This window comes from Centruroides vittatus, unplaced genomic scaffold (genome assembly GCF_030686945.1).
Source record: "Centruroides vittatus isolate TY-2023 unplaced genomic scaffold, ASM3068694v2 contig_1154, whole genome shotgun sequence".
Taxonomy (NCBI): Eukaryota; Metazoa; Arthropoda; class Arachnida; order Scorpiones; family Buthidae; genus Centruroides; species Centruroides vittatus.
The window spans coordinates 411,999-436,835 of record NW_027120741.1 but is presented as its reverse complement, the minus strand read 5'-3'; the positions used below and the strand labels follow the sequence as shown (position 1 = coordinate 436,835).

At 22.9% G+C, this 24,837-nt stretch overlaps 1 protein-coding gene across 1 annotated transcript in view; it reads left to right on the top strand.

Annotated features, from left to right (window-relative positions):
- Positions 1-24,837, top strand: part of LOC136979121 (uncharacterized) — a 190,057-nt gene that overhangs the window by 21,890 nt on the left and 143,330 nt on the right. Inside the window, 1 exon segment of the mRNA XM_067275049.1 lies at positions 22,601-22,702. Coding sequence (XP_067131150.1) covers positions 22,601-22,702 — 102 coding nt within the window.

Below are 24,837 nucleotides of genomic sequence, written 5' to 3'. Positions count from 1 at the left end.
ATAAAAAAAAATTTCAAGCTTATAATAACTTATATTACTTTACGTAACCCACGTTTTTGCTTTTATATTAAAAAGTATTTATTTAAACTATTTCCTCAAGCAGCTTCTGAATATATGACTTTTAATTTAAATCACTATAGTAGATTATTTATGAAAGCTCGCTTTTATCCTTCCTTTTTTTTTTTTTTTTTTAACAGAACAAATTAAATGCGTTTAAACTTTTCTCATATTTAATTAAATTAGTATTTCATAAGTTTACGGAAAACGAACATTTAAATATTGTAAATAAAATGCAGAAGTGGAACATAATCTTTTGATATTCCAGATCTGTACAGAGACAGAGTTCATATATAACAATAAACAATGAATTGTTTGATACCTATAAAAAAGTTTACTTCTCCAGGCAAGCCTACCCGATCCGCGGGGTGGAGAGACTTACCGAACCGGTCCAGCAACTCCCACGTACTTTTTCTGTAGCCTGTCTACCATCTTTTCAGACTGGTCTCTTTTTCTAACCCTTTCATTTATACTTTTTTCTCTGTCCGGTACTCCTCTCGGGTTGACGTTCTTTATTCCTTACATCTACGCAATCTCGTTTTAGCAGAGCAATGACTCCACTGTGAACATAAGTATCGTATGAATAGTATGCATTTGATGCTTTCTTCAGGCTTCAATCAATTATTACAAATTGTTTTCTAAATATAAATTTATCCATATTTATAATTTATTAATTTTAATTGATTTGAATTTTATAACAACATTCAAAATTATTCTCAATTGACAATATAACACGTAATGAAGAATAAATTAACGATAACATAAAAATATTTTTATTTTATTTTTGTTATAGGGCCTATATGTTTATAATATATGTTTGTGAATTTTGAATATTATGAAAACACATATTTAAGCGGAAATATTATTTATAAACATTATGACTTAATATTGCCTATTGTTTATTAATTAAAAGACATTAAATTTATAATTAAATCTTTAAAAAATTTTAAATCATTATATAATGAGTTTATTATATAATCGTAGAAAAACGATAAAGAAACAAAAGAATATATATATATATATTTTTTTTTGTTTAACGTCTTACTAACTTAATATTAAAGTTGTATGTTATAAACTGTTTTATTTTATCACAATAATTTAAAACGTTTGTCATTTTATTTTTTATTTTTGGTACTGTAATAAATTTGAATGAATTTCAACAAAATTTATATAGCATATGAACGTAATTATTAATTATTTTTTTATTATAACAAATGAAAGTAACACTTGTTTTATATGTAAAATTTTTGAAATGTAAAGAAACTTTTTATTTATACTTATTCATAATTAGTTATATATTAAATCGAGTATAGAAGTCATCTTCCGACTTCTATATTCAATCTATTTTGAGTTAAGAAGTTTTTATTTATTCCTTTTAATCGCTTGTTTAAGATGAGCTTGTTTCAAGTTATATCAATTTAATAGTATATTTATATATATATATATACTTATGTCAATTCTACAGAATATAGGCTAACTTGAAACAAGCTATCATAAAGTATATAAGACCAATTTTCTTTTAAATGTAAAGTCCAATAAACATTTATATATGTTTTTCCTTATGAGAAATACACATTTCAATTCTTGTTCTGAATAACTAATTTTATACAAATAAGTTAAATATAAAAATCAATAAAATTTCTATACTTTTTAACATACGGCAGATTATTTTCTCAAAAGTTTAGCTGTAGATGTTACTAGTAATTTGCGTGAGGTAGTAAATTATTTGAGATTAATATAATGACAATATTTATATATTAAATATCTTTGTGATTTACAGCGGAATTATTTATATAACAGATCAAGGTATATATTGTATGTAAGTTGAATGATTTAGTATATTAAAATTAATATTTAGCATATATATAGGCTAATAATAGATTAAGATTAAGATTAAGATTATGAAACTATAGCTATGTTATGTATAACCTCGTGATGTAATATATACGTATGTTAATATAATTTGCTTTACTATTTATTTATGTTGAAAAACTACAGTTTAAAATAATTAAGTCTGAGGTATAATTCTAGCGAAATGAAAAAAAAGAAAAGAATATATAGTAATGTTAAAAAATTTTAAATAAATTATCATCATATTTTTATAAAAATGCATGCAGTTTTATACTTGTGATACACATTATGAAGTTATATGCAATTTGGTTTTTAAGAAAGTTAAAGAAACAGTAATTGTAAGAGTAAAATGAAAAGCTGAATTTTGTTCTCTTCGTAGGAATTATTTTATTCGCATGTTTTTTTAAAATAATGTTTAAATTTAAAAAATCGTTAATATGTAAATTTAGAAATGATAAGAAAAAATAAAAGAACGCCATCTGCAGCGAACCAAAATTTAACAGAAAAAATCAAAACCTGAAAAAGCAAATTTTAATCATATTAAATAATCTCTGGGCCTGCCACCTAAAAATATACTGTCATGTTAATTAAATTTTACATTTAACTAATTTTTCGCGTTTTTAAGTAAGGAATACTTTCAGAAGATGAAATATTTTTATCGAGATCTGTGGATGGTGCAAAAATACCTTACAAATCAGAATAAGTTGAATAAAAATTTTGCTCATATACAAATTTGGACATATTTTAACTAAATAAAAAAAAAGTAGAAAAATTTATATATTTTTAATAAAAATTAGTAATATAATATAAGATAAAACGAGAAGCAATTACTTTTAAGGCCGTAAAATTGTTTAAAATAGATTTTATTTTTTTCTAAACTTCTAATGAGTTTTTCTTAGTATTTGCTGAGAAGGCAATACTACAAGTTTAATAATCGCTAAGAAATAGCGCTTTCGCTCTTTGTGATTTACCTTTAACCCAGCTGACTATTGTTGAGAATGATTTGTTTATTTGGATTGAGCCAGACTAGTACGCCATTTTGTAAACCACTAAAACAGTTGATAGACTCTTCATACATACCTCGAATTGTATCGATACTCAATGTAACAAAAAGCAAAAGATAGGGAAGAGAGAGTGAGCCTCGACGACTTCAGCGCCCTAGTGGCGAGATGCAACATCGATCTCTCCCAGTGGACCAAAGAATCGATATTCCTTATCGAAGTCACGCTAGCGTTGGAAAATTCCAGTAACCCTTTGAAGACCTGAGGTCGAATCATCAATGGGAGTGGACAGGTGTGTTTCATGCAGTCGAATGAATGATACACCATTCGCTTATTCCAGTGTAAGTTGTCGTTCAGCCTTTGGTAGTTACTTGTGATTCAAGTTTAACAGAAGAAACTAGGCTGCATGGATTGCAGAGTATTTATTTGGCTTTGGAGAAATCCATCTCTCGAGTTGTGCTCCTGTTATTAAACGCGTCGTTCACATCAACATTAAAAATGGTAAATGTAAATAAGTTCTTATCTTAAAACTTATTTAGTTAAACTCGTTTTAATAGATATTATTTATTTCCGGTTTACTTTTCGAGAGACTAAAACTGAAATTATTAATTTAAATATTTTTAATAATTTAAAATCCTACGGATTAATACGTGAATTTTTATTTTAAAAGGGTACACAAAATGTTATATTTTATTTAAAAATTAAAATTCTGTTGTTTAATTAAAATCTATAAAATACGATTTCTTTTACAGTTTTATTTTAAACGCATGTTATTAATTATTTTTTCCTCTCGGTTTAGATTTATTGTTATTTATTTATTTAAAAAAACAATTTAATTTTTTTTACCATATATATATACCTTGCTTTGGCATTGAGGAAATAGGTTTTGTCATAAATTTAAAATTTTCTTTTTCTTCAGGAGGTATATTATTTGTATTTTATCCCTCTATAAACAGCAATAGTTGTGACGGTAATCTCTTCATAATTCCAATTTGAAAATGAATTCGTAACAGAGATTACAATAATTTTTTAATCTTATAAATTGAAATCTTTGTTTGTAATACACATTAATTTTTAAAATTCAATAAAGAAATTGAAAAATGAAATTAATTATAGAAAATTTAAATGAATAAAATTTTCTGCTAAAATATGCTATTAAGTTTTGACTCTTAACAATTTATTCAATGCAGAAAATAAAGAGAGTAACGATGATTCTATTATCAGTTAGGTTACTCTTTTTTATTAGCTTTATTTTACATATATATAAGCAAATAGATTATAAACATAACTGTATAAAATTTATGAAAAATAAACCAATTAATTTATATAAAATAGATTATTTATGTTTAATATATTACATGCCAATCTTTGAATGTTTATCCATATTCATTCCTATTAAAACCAATTAAAAAAATAAATAAATAAAAGATTAGAAAAACTTTCAATATTTTATGCTCAATATTAGAACGTTTTGGAAAGAAAATTAAAATTTATTTTTTCTAATATTCAAATAGAAATTCCATCATTTTTAGAATTTTTATTTGAGATCGAGTTAAATCAGTAATATCAACTTATACGTTAATGCAATGGGTAAGAATAAAGATCTAAACTTTCTCTCTACGATAAATATCGCTCAAACTTTTTGAAATTTTGTTTTAAAACTATTGTTAATTAATACACTTAAAATATATATGATTTACGTATTTTAATTTCATTTAATAAATATTACAAAGAAAAACTCCTTTTTACTAAAATATTTTTCACAGTGAAAACATAACGCGGATAATTTTACACGTAGTCTATGGAAGCTTTTTAAAGGAAAACTCACGGGGAGAAAATTTACAGTGCAAGCATTTCATAATTCATAATTTAAATATTATGCAATGAATGAGTCATAGGAAATAAGTTTTAGCCCATTGATTCAAATATAAAATTTTTATTGTTGATTTTACAGGCGTCTAGATGTATTTTAAGCGTGTAACCCATTATCAAATTTTATAAAATATATTTTTATTTACATCCATCGAACAAAGTTAATCAAATATTAGAAATTTTATTTTTTCAATACAGCATCAAAACTACACTTAAAAGAAATAAATATATATAATATAGGCCTACAGGATTTGAATTATTGAACTGATTAAGGTTTTTATTAAAAAAAAACAAAATAAGTTATTTTCAATTAGGTATTTGTGAAGTGTTCAAAAAGATCCTTTTTAAATTTGTAATCAAGTCTTACTTATACTGTACAGAATTTTTAATATTGTATTTTGAGGAAGTTATTTTATGAACTAAGCAGTTGTTAATGTAATAGGCGTCAAATAAAACCAGCAAAATCTAGAATTAAAATTAAAATTAGACAAATGTTTAAATTCTATTTATAGTAGTGTTAACAATTAATTTTCACGTTTAAAGTTTTTTTACTTTAAATTATTATTTTATATATTTTATAAAAGAAATATATAGAAAATGAACATAAAATCTTATTTAAAAAAAATCGCATTTTTTAAAAAATTAATAGAGATCAGTAATTTATATTTTGATATAGGCTAAGTAAAAATCAAAAACATCTATTTTAAAAAAGTGAAACAGATAATTTTCAATGAAAAGATCTAAGGAGTATGGTAGCTAATATGGCTATCAATTCTATGATAATAAGTTAAGGTTTGAAAGTGTTTGTTTATTTACATAAAGTTGATATTTATGATTAATTTTCGGAAATATAGTAGCTACAAAACTTAAAGCTGGCATTCATAGTAAAATATGAATGTCAGCTTCCGTTTTTGGGGAATTTATGTTCAAAAAAAAAAAAAAAAAATGTTTTAACTTTTTAAATTAAATTTTCCTGTCTAGTAATAAATTATATTGAACAAAGTTTTATTTATGTCCAATATAATTTATTATTAAAAGATACAAAATATTTACTTATATCTCTTAGTACAGATACATTCATAATTTACATTAATAATGATATGTTTATTATAATAAACTTAATAACTTGATCATACAGACTATATTAAGTAAGAATCGTTTAAATAGATTAGTTCTAACTAATAGATTCTAAATAACTATTATTTTATAAGTACAGTACAGTATATGCTGTTCTCATAAACTGATAATTTAAGATTTATTTTAAAATTATCTTTTAGGCCTATAATAATAATGAAAATTAAACATTTATTTAAGCAGTTTTGTAGTATAGTTTATAAAAATAATGAAATTAAGAATAAATAAATATCTCTATACACTTTTAGGATACACGCATTAAGAGCGTGTATCCTAAAAGTCTCACAAATTTCAAAGTTGTTTACAATTCATTATTTATTTTGAAATAAGGTGTTTTGGGTACAGGTGGGTTGTTTAACATTCAGATGACACGATAAGGACCGCGATCGGCTGCAATTCAAACTTTAGTCTTAACCTGTTCCATTAACCTCCGGAAGCAAGCAGCTTTGAAGTGACGAAGTTTGGCCTTGATCCCTTTCTCTAACTCCTTCACGGATCCAGCTTCCTAACAATTTTTATAAACGTTTTGTTTCAGTTGTTACCAAAATCTCTCAATCGGTCTCAGTTGCGGAACATTTGAAACGTTGGCTTATGGGATATATATAAAATTCTGTAGAGGCAACTTTGTCGTGAGCATAATAGGTGCTGGCCATGTCTGACTAGAAGACATATCCTCGGTTAGGGTAGTATTTCTGTAGAAAGGGTACTAGACTCTTCTGAATGCGTTCGTTGTCACACACTTTTTTGGTGATGGAGAGTCGTGACGGAACAATGAAGGCCCGTGAACGTCCCTTTGCACTGATTGCCAGCCGAATCAGACGCTTTGATGAAAATTTGGAGCATCTTTAGCCATAGCTAGCTCTTCTTCGGAGAAATAGTGATTGTTACCACCACATTCACTTTCGTCAAAAGTGAAAGACTTGTTTATAACTATATCAAGATTGACGGCTTCCAGACTGGATCACGGGCAGCTTCCGCAAAACTGTTGTTGGAGTAGCAAGTTGCTTTGTTGTGTATTTTGAGCTGACTTTTGTTTCTTGAGTTACTTGACTTTCTTCAGAATCTGGCGAACAAATCTGTGTAAAATTTTTGACTTTCTCCCGGATTTTCTAAGCGTTTGGCCTTCCCAAGGCTTTTTCCTCCAATTAGTTCCTCTTCCTTTTAGTCATTTTCGTCTACTTTTGACCATTTTAAGTTCTTCTTTCTGCAAGTTCCTCTTGATTTACCTTGAAATGATACTATATACTATACGTCGTGGAACTCCCATTGCAGTTTAACTGTGTAAGATTCCCCATTTTTGCAATTTTCAGTATAGAATCTGCCAAATACATTTATTCTATCGAATTCATTTAATCTTTCTATTCTTTAAATGGAACAATATTTGTGTAATATTTTTCGATAAATGGAATCAAGAACATTCTACAACGAATGAAGGCAGTTTCGTGATTATAAAAATGTACTTTTTTAATGTTTAATACAGAAATGAAATGAAAAGAAAACTTTAGATTTAATAAAAAGGTAGTACATATGAAACAACGGTCATTTAAAATGCATTAGTTAACATTAATCTGTTTAGATTATTACTGTTTAATGAAGCATGTATGATCGTGTTTTTATAATAAACATATCATTTTATATTGTATCATTATTGATATAAATTATGATAATATCTATACTAATGTACAGTAAAAGAAGAAAATTAGGTAAATATTTTGTATCCTTTAATAATAAATTGTATTGAACTAAACATTTATTCAATAGAATTTGTTACTGAATTTAAAAATTTAATTTGTCAAACCAAATTATGCATTAAAATATAATGGATAATTATGTTAACAATAGAGTTTAAAAAAATATATATTCCAAGACAGTTTCAACTTGTTATACATGTTATCTAGCAAAACATCTAGTTTTAGTAATAAACTTGAGAGATTACTGAGAAATAAGAGAGATAATTAATAATAATTATCTATAAAATCGACAGATTTGATTTTGAAATGAAAAATATACAGCTTAGAGATGTTTCAGATATTTAACTTTCATTCTCATTGAGTTATATATTGTCTATTGGTTAACTGGTGCAAAATATTCAAAAATGTTAACTAATTAAAGATTCTTTAACATCTGTAAATTATCTATTTACATAATTTTATTAGAAATATACTTTACAATCTGTAAAATAAATATTTTAGAACTATATTTTGAATTTGTCTAGACCAAATATGCTTCAGAAATTAATACTCTCTGCAAACTTTTGAATACACTTTGAACTGAGAATATTTTACAAAAACTTAACAATGCTCAATTAATAAAACTATTAAAAACGTTGATTTTTTCACGTTTTTGAGAAGCATTATCTTAAAGCATTTGTACATGACAACTTTGATAATTAAATAGTTACCAAGCTAATTGGTAAATAGATATTTTCTGCCTTATAGAGCGGCACATATTATAAATTGAAGTTATAATACTGTACTTATTCAACTTTGTACTTTACTGTTTATTACATTCTAAAAACAGTCTAATATATTTCAAGCATTTTATATTTATTAAATTTATTAGTCTATACAGATCCAATTTTATTTAATGTAAATTCAATATAGTAAAATTATACCTTTACTACACTTTTAATATAATTTTTACTATTTAGCTTTTGTTCGTTTACAAAAAAACAAAACTGTAAAATTTCACGGTACATTTTTATCAGGGATTTTATTAAATCAAATATTTTTATGTATTTAAAAATACACTAAAGGTAGATTCAAATTAAATAATACTAAAACTTAGTTCTATATTTATAATATAAAGTTATGGCATAAAAATATTTAGGCTAATATAAACATTAAGAAAAAAAAACTTACATAAAGTTCACTAAAAAAATTAAAGATTTGTATAAGTGTATTGATATAATAGACTAACCAATTTAATTACAATGAAATGTCTTTCATATATAAAATACTTATAGTCTAAATAAAGTTTTGCATTTAACAACAGTAGAATAATTTTAAAAATTTTCAGATTAGAATACAGAGTTCATAAGTTATATACCTTTTATACATTTTTTCACTAAATAACTGCATTGAATTCATTTCAATTAAAAATTGCATTCTTTTTAAAGTTTTTTTCCACTCTACAAAAACTTTTAGATTCTTTTACAGAAAACTATTAGTGAAATTAATTTTAGACATTTAAATAGACAATTTTAATAAACTTTAATTTAATTTATAGAAGTAGAAATATCTAAATTGTATAACATTTGTAAATTTTAAAATATAAATGCATCTTATTATTAAACTTATTCGTCGGATAAAATACCTGTAACTTTTTAATAGCTTTAATCCATTTTCAAATTATTGTAACTGACATATTACTTCAATAAATAATTAATTAATATCTCAAATTTGTTTTCAATTTTATTAATTATAGAAAAATTCTATAACAAACAGGCATCATTCAACATTTTTCCCATTTAGCTTATTTTATTCATTTTCCTTTTTATACGCATCTTCGTAAAACAAATAATTATTGTTATATTTGTTAAACCATTTTGCAAACTTTTTGAATTGATATATATATATTTATTTATTTATTAAACAACTTATTGAAGAACTAACATATTTTCTCTACTTTTACCAGAGAAAGCGAGAAAATATAAAAATATGTAGTTTATAAAATAGTTTACCTCTAACATATTTCTATTGTTTAAGTTTCTTTTAATGAGAAGTATATTAGACTTACAAATATAATAATAGTTTTATTTAGTTTAAAAATACATGTAATTTCTATGATATAAAAGATTACAAGTATTTTTTAGAGTAAATAATATATATAATGAACAATTAATTATAACAATTTGCATTAAACATCGAAATTTGTATTCATTTATAATATTTTTTTCTATTATATTGATATTGAAGCCATATTGATAAAATGCTATATTATATTTAAATTTTGTACTAGATATATTTTCATTTCAATTACCAATAAACTAATTATGATTATACTGAATTTATTTTAAATATATGATATAATTTCTTTTAATAAAATGCTATTTTTCTGCGTCATTTCTTAATCATAAAATGTCATACTTTAAAAACTAGTGGATTTTTTTTAAAAACGATAACAAATTATAATATGTTAATTGCAATACATCAATTCTTTTTACCCCTATGTCCTTAATGTTTTACTTTTCTGTTTCTATACTGTCTACTTGGCCCTTGTTTATAAGTAGAACTTATTATACTTGTATAGTTTCTGATCAGCGAAGACAGGAAGTATTAGTCAAAACAAAATATCTTTATTTTCACCTGTACAGTCTTTTTGTGTGTTTCGGACCTGTAGGCCCCTCTTCAGCGGGTTTACAGCATTATATAGGCTATATTTTGTTTTGACTTTTGACTAAGACTTCCACTCTTTGCTAATCAGAAACTACGCCAGTATAATAAGTTCTATTTATAAACAAGGTCCAAGTAGACAATATAAAATGCAACATATAAGTTTTAACTATAGGATCTAATGATTTATTTTAGTTTTTTGCCAAATATCTGTACATGATTCTAATTTCCGTATTCAATATCAAAAATATCATCAATGTTTAATATCTACTTTCTAAAGATCTTTCTATATTGCTACTTGTCTTTACTGTTTATGTTTAAAGTAAAAAGTAAATGCAATATAATCATTTATATGATTTTTATATTTAAAATATTATTAAGTACTGTTAAACGACATTCAGGAAACTTTCTAAATGTAGAAATATAAAAGTTACCACTGTAATTTTATAATCTTAAGTAACAAGATTCTATTACTAGTTATATAACTTATTTAGAAAGTTTTTAAGTACTGTTAAACGACATTCAGAAAAGTATTTTAAATCTTATATATTAAATTTTATTAAAACTAAATAATGAATATAACACTGCTCATAGATTTAATTGCCAGATCTTACTGCGAGAGATAAATTTTGTTACCTTAAGATTATAAAGTGAAAGATATAAAACTGGAAAGTTGTTAATGAATTTCTAGTTTAAGGCCTTAAAAAGATCGATCATTGAATTATATAATCTATATCTTTAGATTAATTCCTACTTAGATTTAGATTCAGAATGGTGTTTATGATTAAATATGAGAAATAAAAGAAAAAACTAAGATTTTATAAGCTATGCTGAATTGATTTTTATCATTGGTTTTCAAATTTTTAACCTCCACATCTGAAGTTATTATTTTTGAGGAAACGTAAGTAATTATAAAGACTATGTGAAAAAGACTTCAATATGTTTTATTTTCTAAGTAGTAAAGCTCTTTATAGTTACATAATGTATAGTAATTTTTAATTTTCAATACTTTTAGCGAAAAAATATATATATAATTATTTATAAATATCTTTACGGAACCGTTAAAGATTACAAATTTGAATATTACTGACTTATATTAGCTTAGTAAACATTGCATATATTTAATGTTTTTAATACTTATACAGAATAAATAGTATTTATAAAAACTATAATATAACATGCAAGTAAACAATGAAAAATAACTTAACTTAAATAATTTTTCATTATTTATTTTGGTTATAATTTTTATGATAGCTATTGTCTAATGGTTTAACCTATGTTAAGCAGTCTATTTTCTCTTGCATTTTCTTTCATGCAGGGTAATAAATTTACATTTATAGACGTAAAATATACATAGAATTTACCTTTAAATAACGAAAAATTTATTAAGTTTAGCTGAGTAATCGTAGATTTGATTTTAGAGTAAGTTTTAAATGATCATGAATTGAAAAGCTAATCAGTTAACAAATAAGATCTAGAATATCTCTAGTGTTTAGTGCATACACTTACTACATACACGAATTTGTCTACAGCAGAATGAAAAACAATTAGCAAGGTTTTCTAAAGATTGAAGCACAAATATATATTATTAAACTGATACGAATTCCAAATTAAACTTGCTTTATTATTATTTTTTAATGTATGATTCAAAAGTACAACTGGCGAACGGAACTTGAGATTATTACTTTTTTTATTTGATTAATATGATTATTTTATACTTTTATTCGTAATAAATTTGTTTTAAACATAACTTTACATAAGATATAGAAATATTTTATAGCGTAAGACAGACTTATCTAGGTTTGTATAGATAGTAACTTATTAATGTATTTTTCTATTTTTATTTCACATAAATATTTATTATTTTCTGACTGTATTAATTCGAAATTATTTATAAGTATAGACTATTTAAAATATTAAAACTTCATAATCTTAAAAATTATCTCTCTCTTTCAGGAAATTTAAATGCTTATATGTTGGTCAAAGCCGACATTTATTTCTTATTAGTTACAAAAGTGGAAAAATAGTTTTATTGAAATTTTTTTTTATAATAATAAACATTTGACATTATTTTAAAGGAATCGAAGTTTTTAAAAAAAATCCATTTTGATTGTGAAAGATAAAAAAATAAAATAATAATTGGAATAATTTTACAGCTTTGGCCTAATTTTTAAAAGAAATTACAAAAACTGTAAATTATGTTTTATAATAATAAAAAATAACATAAAGTTTATTTCAATATACATATTTTAAAATTATACAATTACATTTCTTTGTTTTTATAAAAAGGAGTAAAATTTAAAATTTTCTATTATTTAAAAATTATAAGTTTATAATAAATTAAATATGCCTAGAAAAACGCTATAAGTTTCAGTTTTGATTTCATATTTAATTATTTTATTCTGATCTTAAGTAGAAATAAATTTAACAATTATATAATGGTTTTTTAACATTTTATTTCATAAAGTTAATTATACTTTTTTTATATCTTGCTAAAAACTACTGCAAAAAATATATTGACAAACTTTGCTTTAAAAAGCTGTTTAATATAAGAAAATTGTTACTTTAATGTTAGTTCAATAAATTTTAGTAAATTAGTTCAATAAATTTTAGTAAACTCTCACTTATTGACATGAGAAAGTTTAGAAAACAATTATTACTTCTTAAGCCAGAAAAATTAACTATTTTTATACTTAAATAATTATAAATTATTACTTCAAAATAATACTAAAAGTTATTATCTATTAAAACTTTTACGTAATTTAATTATTAGTAAAATTGTAATTTACTTTAAAAAATTGACTAATTTATCAAAATATAAACAGTAAATATGAGTAATAAATAAAGAAGAGATAAAATGATAGATGACAAAAGGAGAAAGATATGGATAACTTCAAAACATTTGAAGTATTTAGAATATTTAAATTGATTTTATCGGATATTATATCGAAATATTCAATCTTATATTGAGGAAGATGAAATATTTTTACAAAATATATGATTTAATATATAATGATAGATATGTATAGTATAATGAGATAGATATAATGATAGATAATGATAGATATGTATTAGTATCTTAATTTTATTCACTAATAATCTTAAGTTAACAGTTGTAAAGATAAATTCTGATAATTATTATCACAAGTATGAATAGTTAAATGGTTTAATTTTTGTTATGTAAAAGTTTTCTCATTGTAATTCTTTACCTTTTATAGTGATATTTAATATATGTAGAAAATTGCAAAGGAATGCTTTATGAGAAAAATAATAGCAATTAATTGGTCTCAAATTACACTCGTGGTTTAAAAAATGTATTGCTCCTAAATAAATGAAAATTATAGTATAGCAGATTTTAAAAGTGGTTGAACCAGTACTGAGAATGATATAACAATGACCTCCTGATAGTGAAGACGGTGAACTCAATCCAATATTATGTTAGTCATAAAAGCAAGCACAACTATAAAATACAAGTGGAACTTGTTTTTTTTTCTTTTTTTTAAATTCAAGCGATTAGTCTAGACAAATTTTTTATATTAATTAATCAAAACTTAGCTTTTTAAGCGCTTTTTTTAACGATTAGATATAGAGTAATATATTCAAAAACAACTTTCAGGATAATCTATCACGGGTAAACGATTACAAAGATAAAAATGATATTTCTTTTCGAGGTCATATTCACTTTTAAAAAGTGTAGAGCGCTCTGTCTGATTGAAAATATAACAAAATTTAAATATTATATATATATATAATGTATCGTAATTTTACATTTTATAAAGTATATTATTTAATGTATCGAATTCTACTAATCTCGTATCCATAAATTCCTGCTTTACTTTTAACTGATAATTTTGATCAAGTGTTAACCCTTGTATCTTTGATAAAATATTATCATAATTTTTAAACTTTGATGTTTAATAATCAACTTTAATATGGATTTAAAGCTGTAGAATAATTTTATGTTATTATTGGATCTATAAAGTTAATGTTAACGATATTTTTTAAATAAAATTTCCTATATAAAGGTATATATTAAGGAATATTTCCATGAAACGTTCTTGATTCTTTCGTCCTAATTTTCACTTTTAAATAGACAAGTTTATCTCGTTAAATTATTAATAAATTTCTAATAATATATTATTTATAGGCCTAAAACTTCTATAATATGTTTACTCAATTAACTAAGCGATCAGGAATATATTTCAAGTTAATTTAAAAAGCATGTGTTTCTAATTATTAGTAAATTTTGTTTGTTAAGTATCAAATATTCCAAAGTCATTTTTTATGAAAAAATTAACTGTAAAAAAATATTGTATGTATAACATAACATGTTGTAAATCATTGCACTTGTTAAAATTTAAAAGAGTAGAGATTTTTTTTTTAGATGCAATTTTTTAAATTTTGTATTTTAATAAAAATTCATTTATGCCATAGACGAATTTGATTTCTTTATGAATTAATAAATATGATTTACTCCATCAAAGATCATCTGTAGCGCATAGTTTTGGAATCTTTAATTAGTTGCAAAAGAAATAACTTTAATGATATCTTGTAGAATTTGTCATTTCAAAAACTGCTGTTTTTATAATGACTTTAATGTTTATTTAGGAAAATTCAATTAGATTTGTCTTTCTTTCTTACAATTTTAGAAGAAATGTTGTTTCATATGCTAATTTCTTACGTATTTCAGGCGTTGATTTCATCTTTAGGCTAATATAAATACAAAGAAATTTCTCTAAAAAGTTGACGATTCTTATTAAATAATGTCTGTTTTACTCATTAAAACATTACTTATATTATTTAATCTTAAATATTATCTTATTGTATATATGAAGTGATAGATTTATCCTTGTAAAATTAGGTTATCGTCATATCAAATAAAAACTAATATATTGAAAACTAATAAATTTCTATTAAAATATTTTAATCATTTCAATTATTTTGTTTATTATTTATATCTTATCTGATGTAGTTATAGATTTTTGGTTAGTGTTCAATAAAAATGAGTATATCTAGCGATATAATATATCATAAATATCTCAAATGTTTGACAGCACTTTCATTTAGATATAACGGTAATTTTAAACGATATAAAGATATTGAAGATATAATATTTTAAAATTACACATGAAAAAATGTAATTTTAAGATGCTATTTCTTCTAGAAAAGTTTGAAATTAAAATTTTGACTTTCAATAAAACACAATGCAACAGTTTGTTCTGTGTAATTTTCTGTTGTAATAAACTTCATAACCACCCTTCCTTATTCAGTATAATTTTATACTATTAATTAACAGTATTGTATACTTTCTATAAGTCGTTTATCAACAGATAGTTATATTGCAAATAATTATATTGATATCTATAATTATAAATTTAGATTTTCATATTCTCTTATTATAGTTTTACATTTACAATAAATCAGTCTAATATTTTTATATGGAATATCCGTATATATGCATATACAGATATTCCATATAATCCGTATAATTTTTAATGCATTTAACAAGTTAATGTATAATAAAAATATGTATAAAAAATACGAGAAGATAGAATAGGAGATAGAGGGAAAATGTTTGTTTTTCTATTCTTTTTGGAATTTTAAATATATAATATAAATTATAAGAATTCTCTTATATATAACATATATATATATATATATATATGTGTGAAAGTTTTCATTTACAGATTATTTTAATTTATTTTTATTAGTTTCTATGCATAGTTTTAAATAAAAATATAACGAAATAACCCTATTTAAATATCTAATTTTTGGTAAATATGTTTTGAAATCATAATTTTTTAAATGTTAAATTAATGCACAGCTGTTATAAACATAAAGTCTAGGCATCAGCTTGATACGTCTGTTATTACATAGCAAATATTTGTTATTTTAACAGACATATCTTTATTGCTTTTAACTAATAATATAATTTGTAAAAAAGAGAATACAAAAAGTTTTTGGTTACTGATTCCTTTGTAAAACTATGTTTTTCGTATATGTCTGAACAAAACAATTTCAAAATGTTTTAAATTTATCATTTAGGCAAATCTAATTCACCTAATTCTGTTTATTAAATACAGAAACAAAAATGTAATGGAAAGTTTTTATTTATTTATTTTTTCTAATATTCGAAACTAAAAATTTACTAATTTAGTTGTTAGATATTTTAGTGTTAATCGTTTAATATAAATAGTAAAAATATCTTTAATTCTTTACTAACGAAAATTATCAATATTAATGTAATCTTTGGGCTAAATTGCATGAAAATTCGTTTAAGTTTTTTGAAATTTAGTCTTTGTATAAAAGACTAACACAGGGCATTTGGTGACGTGTTTTCAAGTTGGTCGTAAAATTCGCTTTTAAAAAAAGTTCTATCAAAGTTTTTATTTGGAAAACACAAAATATATCATTAGTTTATACGATTAACTTAACGAGAATTAATCTGCTAATTTTATTTGTAAGATTATTTTATTCGATATTCATATGGGTGTTAGTTTTGTTTTATAATTAAGAATAAAATTAATGATAAAAATAACAATCTACTCTAATTCAGAGTTTAAAATTTGTTAGACAAAGTATTAAAAAAAGTAAGACTAATCGCATTAAAACAGTAAATTTTTATAAAAATATAAATATTTAAGATAATCATCACAAATTAATGCAAAGGGAACACAAAAAGTATAATTGAAAATTGCTTATATTTTTTAATAGCATTAATGAAATATGCATAAATTAGATAAAATCTATTTTCTAAGAAATCAATTTATAATTTAAAAGTTTTAAAACGACCATCAGTATAATTTTCAAACGATTTTGATCGATTCAAACTTTATATTTTAAACTCAAAATTGATCTAGAAAAAATATTTCAAATATTTGATACTCTTAATTTTTTCGCTATAAAATAAATATAATCTAACATTGCAATGTTTAAATTCTTAGACTATACTTCTAAATTTACCTATTTTATATTAAAAAATCACGACTTGAAAAACGAGAACATAAACCGTCGAAATTCAATAAAAGAAATTTCTTTAAAAATAATTTTCTTAATTATTTCACGAAATATCATCGCTTATAAAGACTCGAAATTCGAACAAAAGCACAAGTTCTAATTAAGTTACAGATCTTCATAATTCAAAATATAGATTTACATACGAAATATATTGTTCAAAGCAATTCAAGGTTTTAAAATCAGCTTAATAATGCGATAAAATAGATTGTTTGATTTCATATAAAAGTAATGGTTAAGCAAATAATGAAAAACTTTTAACTATTAAATTTAATAAGTTAAAAAGTCAACTTGATAGTTCATTAAATTTATGATGTCTCGTAATCGAAAAACTTTAGTGGTTTTATTGCATCTTGCATTCGCTAATACTGTAGCACACCTGGCGTGGATAAAATATAACTTAATTCAGAATTGATGTATAAATAATAAGAAACATGGACCAAAATTGTTTAAATTATATTAACAACGCTAATTTTGCTATAAAACAAATGAAACATTGCAATATTCCTTAACACTATTCTTTCCAGTATAAAATTCCTTTGTCTCAGGGCAATCGAGAACGTATATGGAGGCCTAGAATGAACTGGCCCGTTTTGCCATTCTCTTTTCAATAAAAGTAATATGTAGGATGTTTTTATTAATAAAAAGTAGTCTTAGATTTTAATTTTGTTAATAAAATGACATTAATTTATAAGGGTAGAGACCAGTACGGACCCATAAGTTTTCTCTGTGCTCCCCTCCCTTCTCGACGGCTCTTGTTGGGCATAGCCTATATAATTTTAACAAAGCATATTTTACCTTTTAATTATATTATATTGTTTAATAAAACGAAGTTAAATAAATATAAATATATTATAATTAACAAATATAAAGACAGAAACGATGCAATTTGATGAAAAACAAATGAATAAATCTAAATAATATATATATATATTTTAGGATATGTTAGACCCAATGCAATATTTAACGTGATTCGTATGTAAATTATTTATCATTCAGGCAAGGATCGACTTAATCCTTACCTGAATTCTCACAAGGAACATTCAATCCTTATGTGAATTATTTATAATTTTTCTGCAAGGACACTCGGTATGGAGTAATACGAGTTTTGTAGCTTCTATATACAAGAACGTTATCTAAAAATTAATTTATTGGCATAATGTTTATTAAATAATTTAGACAAGTTTTTCTCTTTAATCTACTTTTTCGATTCCATATTAAATAAGCCTACAATATATGAAAAAGGAAAAAGAAAACAAAGTTTTGCCTAAATTGGATTTTAATTCCTCTCTATGGGTTGATACGTAGCTTATTTATGGTATTTACTACTGTTTATAGTGAAAAACCATTTATTACTAAGCCAGTCATTTCAATCGTTTCATATAAAACGATTTAAAAATCGGAAATTTCTTTATATGAATATGAAATTGATCTTAGCATTAATATAGTTAATATATAAAACAGTAGCCAAATTTATTAATAATAAATGAATTATAACGTAACGAATATAATTTTCAATAAATTCAATTCTACTTTATAGCATCCAGTGTTGTAAAATATTTAACATATAATAAACTTAAAATTTCAATTATTAGTAAAATAAAAATGCAATAAAAATATAATTTGCAACATTTTCGGAAATATTACAATATGTCAAAAAGCTAAATTTAAAATAAACTATTTCGTATAGTTTATTTGAAAAAAATATATAGGCTAATACATAAGTTTAATTCAAATAAATCATAACTAGATCTATACATAATTGTATAAATTACAATATCGAATGTCATTGTTTAATAATTTTGCGGTTATAAAATTAGAATATTTATTTCTTGTCTAATACCGTTTAGAAAAATGAGTTTATCGGACATTTTCTAAAATTTTTAAATTTTATCCTTTTCTATTATTTGAATATGTTTTAAGAATGTAAATTTCATATTTAATTTTTTCCAGAAATTTGGCCAAAATAAATTAACTTTGGTTATATTGCTTTAGACAAAAATTTAATATTAGAATATTATTCTTGACACAAGTTTTAATAACTTATTTCCCTTACAATCTATAAACAATGTTTACAATAGAATGTACTGTTCATTTGTATTTAATAATCACAACATTTAGTCTAATATCTACCTAATTTCACATCTTATTATATCAATATTCGAACTTAAAATTATAAGTACAGTTGTATAAAGATATTTTTCCTTCTCAGTATAATTTCAGATAATGTATACACTTTATAAAGTACAGTATGTCGTAACAACAATAGGAACAATAAGCATAAATTTCTAAATTTCTGTTAATGTGTATATATATATATATGAAACTGACAATTGTCTATTGATTAAAAAAATTATTATATAATTTAGTTTATTCGATAATTTTCGTTAAATTAAATAAAAATCCATGAAAAAGTGAAATTCCATAATTTGCAGACATGTTTTAATTTTTACAATTTCTAGAAAAATAGCCATAAATAGTATGTCCATTTATGTTGTATTTTTGTAAAATATCATTGCATATTTATATTATAGTAGTATGATTACATCGTCATAATACAAATATAAAAAATTCGTAACGTTGTATTTTAAGAATAAAAACTTAGATGAGATGAAAATTATTAGGTAATTAAAAATATTTTACAGTTTATAAATTTTGTATAATGATTCTTTAGACGAAAGATTAATATATTTATTAGAAAAAGAAATACATAAAATAATGAAGCAGGATTGAAATCAGAAATAAAGCAACATTTTTAATATGTAAGAATGATAATTATTACCTAATTGAAAACAAACTGAAATTGTATAGAGACTGAATTTATAAAGGCCATTGCAATATACACAAAGACAACATTTTGATGTTTTCATTTGTTTTCAACAATTCTATACTAGCTTTATGAATAAAATATGAGAATGCAATAAACTAAATTGAATGCTATAGTTTCTATACTTTCTGATTAAACATATATACTGTATATTGATCTATACAGATATATAGAGATACAGAATAAAATCTATATATATTATTCTGTTGATTATAATGTTTTAAAAATATATATAAATATATTTGTAAAACATTATGATCAACAGAATAATAGCATTATATTGCTCTATGAAATGATGCCATTATTTCATAAATAAAACTTTTAAGCTTTACTTAAGATTTAAAACTTTTATAATAAAGTATGATTTACAGTTAACAATTTTTCAGAATTTTATACGAATTTTTAACATGAATTTTAACAGTTAGAGAAACAGAAAATAAGTATATATGACTTTTATTTTTCTATATAGGGTAATTCTTCGTAGGATAACCATATCTAAATAATTTAAGGACCATTAAAATATAGCATTTTAATGAACTTTAAGATACAATCTAAGATTATCGTACAAATCCTACGCGAATTTTCGCATCATTTCTATACAAATATAATACAGAACAGCTTAACTTCATAAGCCTTTTAATTAAATAGGTTTGTATTTACATTTGTTAATTTTTTCCTTCATAAAGTAAAGTAATGAAAACTTAAACAAATTTTGGCATTCTCAACTTTAAATTATTTAAATTCTTTTTTATAAGTAATAATAAAATAATTGATTACTGTCTTCATACTCTATAACAGTCCTGGACAAAGCTAAAGGATTATAATACAACTTAAAATAAATTCTCATACATTCATAAATATAATGTTTTTGATATTTATAACAAGAAGAGCTTCCGCTGTTAATGTATTGCTTAACACTAATAGAAAATAGATTATTATTAGTTTGTTAAAGTTATTCAAAATATACAGCGAAAAATTAAAAATTGTCATTTACTAATCATATTTATATGTTAAAAAAATTGAAACAGTTGCATTCGTTATCATTTTGTAAACATTACTATTTGTTTATTATTACAATTGTTTATGTATGCTTATCTATTATGTATGTTAGTAACAATTGCGAATTAGCTTCTTTAAATACTTTAGTAGACAATTAAAATATGTATATATAGCCTATATTCTAATTTTAAATTTCACGTGATGATATTATAATATTGTAGCAAATTCTATTTATTTTATAACTTGAAAGTGGCACGAAAATCTGCTGTACATTCTAAACACTGCAAATTTTTTCTTGTAATACACTTCAAAATATTGTATAATGATACGTTTTTAATATTATAAATTCGTTTAAAGTTATATAGTTTAAAATTATGCTTAAATGAAATTCTTTCGATTAATTTCGCCTGTAAGTATAAACTTTAAAATTATGCGTGTATAAATCATAAACTTATATTGAATTATAATTTTTAATATTTGTTATTAAGTTTAATTATCGATAAAGTTAACTGAAATGCTAATATTTTAAATTAATTTTTATAGATTATGATTTATATAAATGATCACAAAAGTATCGATTAAACTAGATATTGAGACAGACAGGTTTAAAATCAATAAATAAAGAATACCTGATCTTTGTTATTTCGAACATCATCCAGGTATAATAGATTTTATTCTTAAATAAATTATAATTTAGAAGACGGACTACAAAATATCCAATTGCATTATTTCACAATTAAGACTATGATATTAATATAAGATTTTAAATTCTGTAAATTTCAGTTCAAAAAAATTTGAAATTTTATCTGTAAATATATAGACTACACAACGTCTGATATTATTTAAAGCAAACTGCTTTAATTTGCATTCATACCGTATTTCATAGTATTAATATCATAAATTTCGTTAAAATATCCGATATCATTGTTTTTATTATTATTATATTTCCTACTTTGTACTTTTAATCGTAGAATATGACATGTCTGGATATTTTCCATACATCATCGTGAAATTCAATATGTATAACAGTTACAGTATTCTAAATCAGCATTTTTCTCCAGACTATTCCAAAAATTTTACTTTCGTATAATTTGAAATTTCTATCAATATATTAATTTATTGATTATATTTTTATTTTTATACTATTGTATTTGTATAGTTTTAATTTTTCGACATGAAAATTTACATTAATTAGCGAAAATAAATAATTTTTTAAAAATGTTAACTATGTGAATTCATTATTAATATAAACATGCGTTTTTAAGTATTGTATTTATCGTACTCATTCCACGAATTTATGTGATTCACGAAATAAGATACTTCTTAGGCCTATTACATCGTTAGAAAAAAGAAACAAAATTAGCTTAAACTGCATTATTTGCTAACGCATATTAAATTACTTTCCTTAAAAATCGAGTTATAAGAATTATTTTATTTTAATTATTAATTGAATTTTAATTTTTAATAGGTGTTTTTTACTCTTGTTATATCTTATTATTTTATGTTTGCAGTTGCAATGACGACTCAACCGACTAATGAATCTGAACTTCAATTGTATCGAGTTTTACAGAGAGCAAACTTGCTGTCTTATTATGACACTTTCATTTGCCAAGGTATTTGATAGATTTTCTCCATTTATAATAATAATTCTTTATATATATATAATTCTAAATATTTATAAAGATAAATTATTTCAGAACAAAAATCTAAATTTAGTCAGTAATTAAATCAATATCGAAAATAAAAATTTAGTCTATATTTTCTAGTTAGAGTATAATTGCACTGTAAAATCTGCAATTTGATAAATTAAATTTTAAAGAATCGATAAAGGGTTTATTAATTGATTAAAAAATATTTTAAAAGGATATTAGTTATTCTATTCTAGGAAACTGTCTGATATGTTTCCTGTTAAATACTATGACGCGACAGCAATATGGTCTAATATATTATACGTACTTGGTCTATAGTACTGTACATAGATTCATGGTTAATTTCCGTAATTTGAATATAGCCTATATATACATACAACAGTGAATAAGTTTTTTCAATATTTTACGTTTTATAAAATCAATTATATTATTAACTGTACTTGGATTAAGCTAAAATTCTGAATTTTGGCCTAATTTCTTAGTATAAAATTAGGGTAATTGTTAGAAGGTAAATTATGTAAGCTGTATTTGAATTTTAATTATTAAAGTAAAAGCACGAATATTTAATAAGAAGTTAATTTTTAATATTTCGTTTAGTTTATTGGACTATTTTAAATATAGCAGTTGAATAAACAATAATTTTTAAAATAACAAGGAACCATATGAACTTAGTGGTCTTTGAACGAAAGGACGTTCCTTATTCCTATTAAAACTATTATTATTATTGAAGGAATCATATGACTGAATAATTTTACTTTATTTCATTTATAACATCTGACAAACTAAGAAAATGTTAATATTTGAACATTTGATTGATGCACATTTTGCAATTTCCAGCAAGTTATTAATAGTTGTTATGCATAAGGCTTCTAAATTTCAAATTTAAGTGATCTGTATTTGGAATAAAAATCTTTGATTGACTTGCTGTATATATCATTATAAAATATAAATCGTACATTTCTAAATTGAGTATCAAATAAATTAGATGTCTGTTACGACATACAATAATATTTCATTAAAGAAAAGTATTTTGATATCAAAGTGCCTAACTACGAAAATAGATGTGTTTTCAATTGTCAGATTTATTAAAATCTGGTTAGCTGAAACATCTCCTGAATTTCCAAAACGCATAGACCAATTGGAATTAATTAAAAAATAAGGCATGTATATTTTATTGCCAATGCGTAATTCAAGTCAAAATGAAGAATATATTATATATTCTTTTATAATGATTAGAGTTGACATTAATTACTATCAAACATTTTCAACTTGTATTGTTATTAACGATAAATTATACGAGTTTTGCGAGAAATCGATTCCAATCAAGAATTTTCAAGACTTTAAAAACTTAAAAAAGTGAGAAAGATCAATTTAATCGCTAGAGGATTATTTCCAACTTCATAGATCTTAATATATTGTAAACAAAATAAAATTATATAGTTTAAGTTGTTGTATATGTATATTTATATAGAAATATTATACATATTTACAATTTATCACATATAAACGTTTATTTTGCAATTTTTCCAAATATAAGTGATGGTCCTATAACCAAAGAAGCGGATTTTTTGGGCAGACTGCACACTTACAATATTGGTTTATAAAGGATTTAAATGTATTTTTAACGAATCTACTATAAAAATCAATAATAAAATGCTACATTATATTTCTCTTTTATTATTGAAGGTTATTATTTTATCAAAAAAGTTTAGAAATTGTTTAAATGTCCTCCTTCATATCTTCTCGATTAAGTTAGTCGGTATAAATGTCTAAATTTTAATTCTTATGTTTATGTTTCTTATATAATGTAATTAAATAATTGATATAATGCATACCAATTACCTTGTGAATTGACTAAAATTTATTAGAATCGTAATAGTAGCAACATATTATTACTTAAAAAATATATGTATATATGACGAATAAACTGATAATACAGGATGTCCGTAAATTATTACCCTGATTACAATTTGTTCAAAATTGTTATTAATATTAATAAGTTAAAATTTTACCAAATTATATTCTAATATTAAAAGTTTTTTTATGTATGGATAAATGTATAAAGATTTTAATAAAGTTCAACCTCTTATGGCACGTAA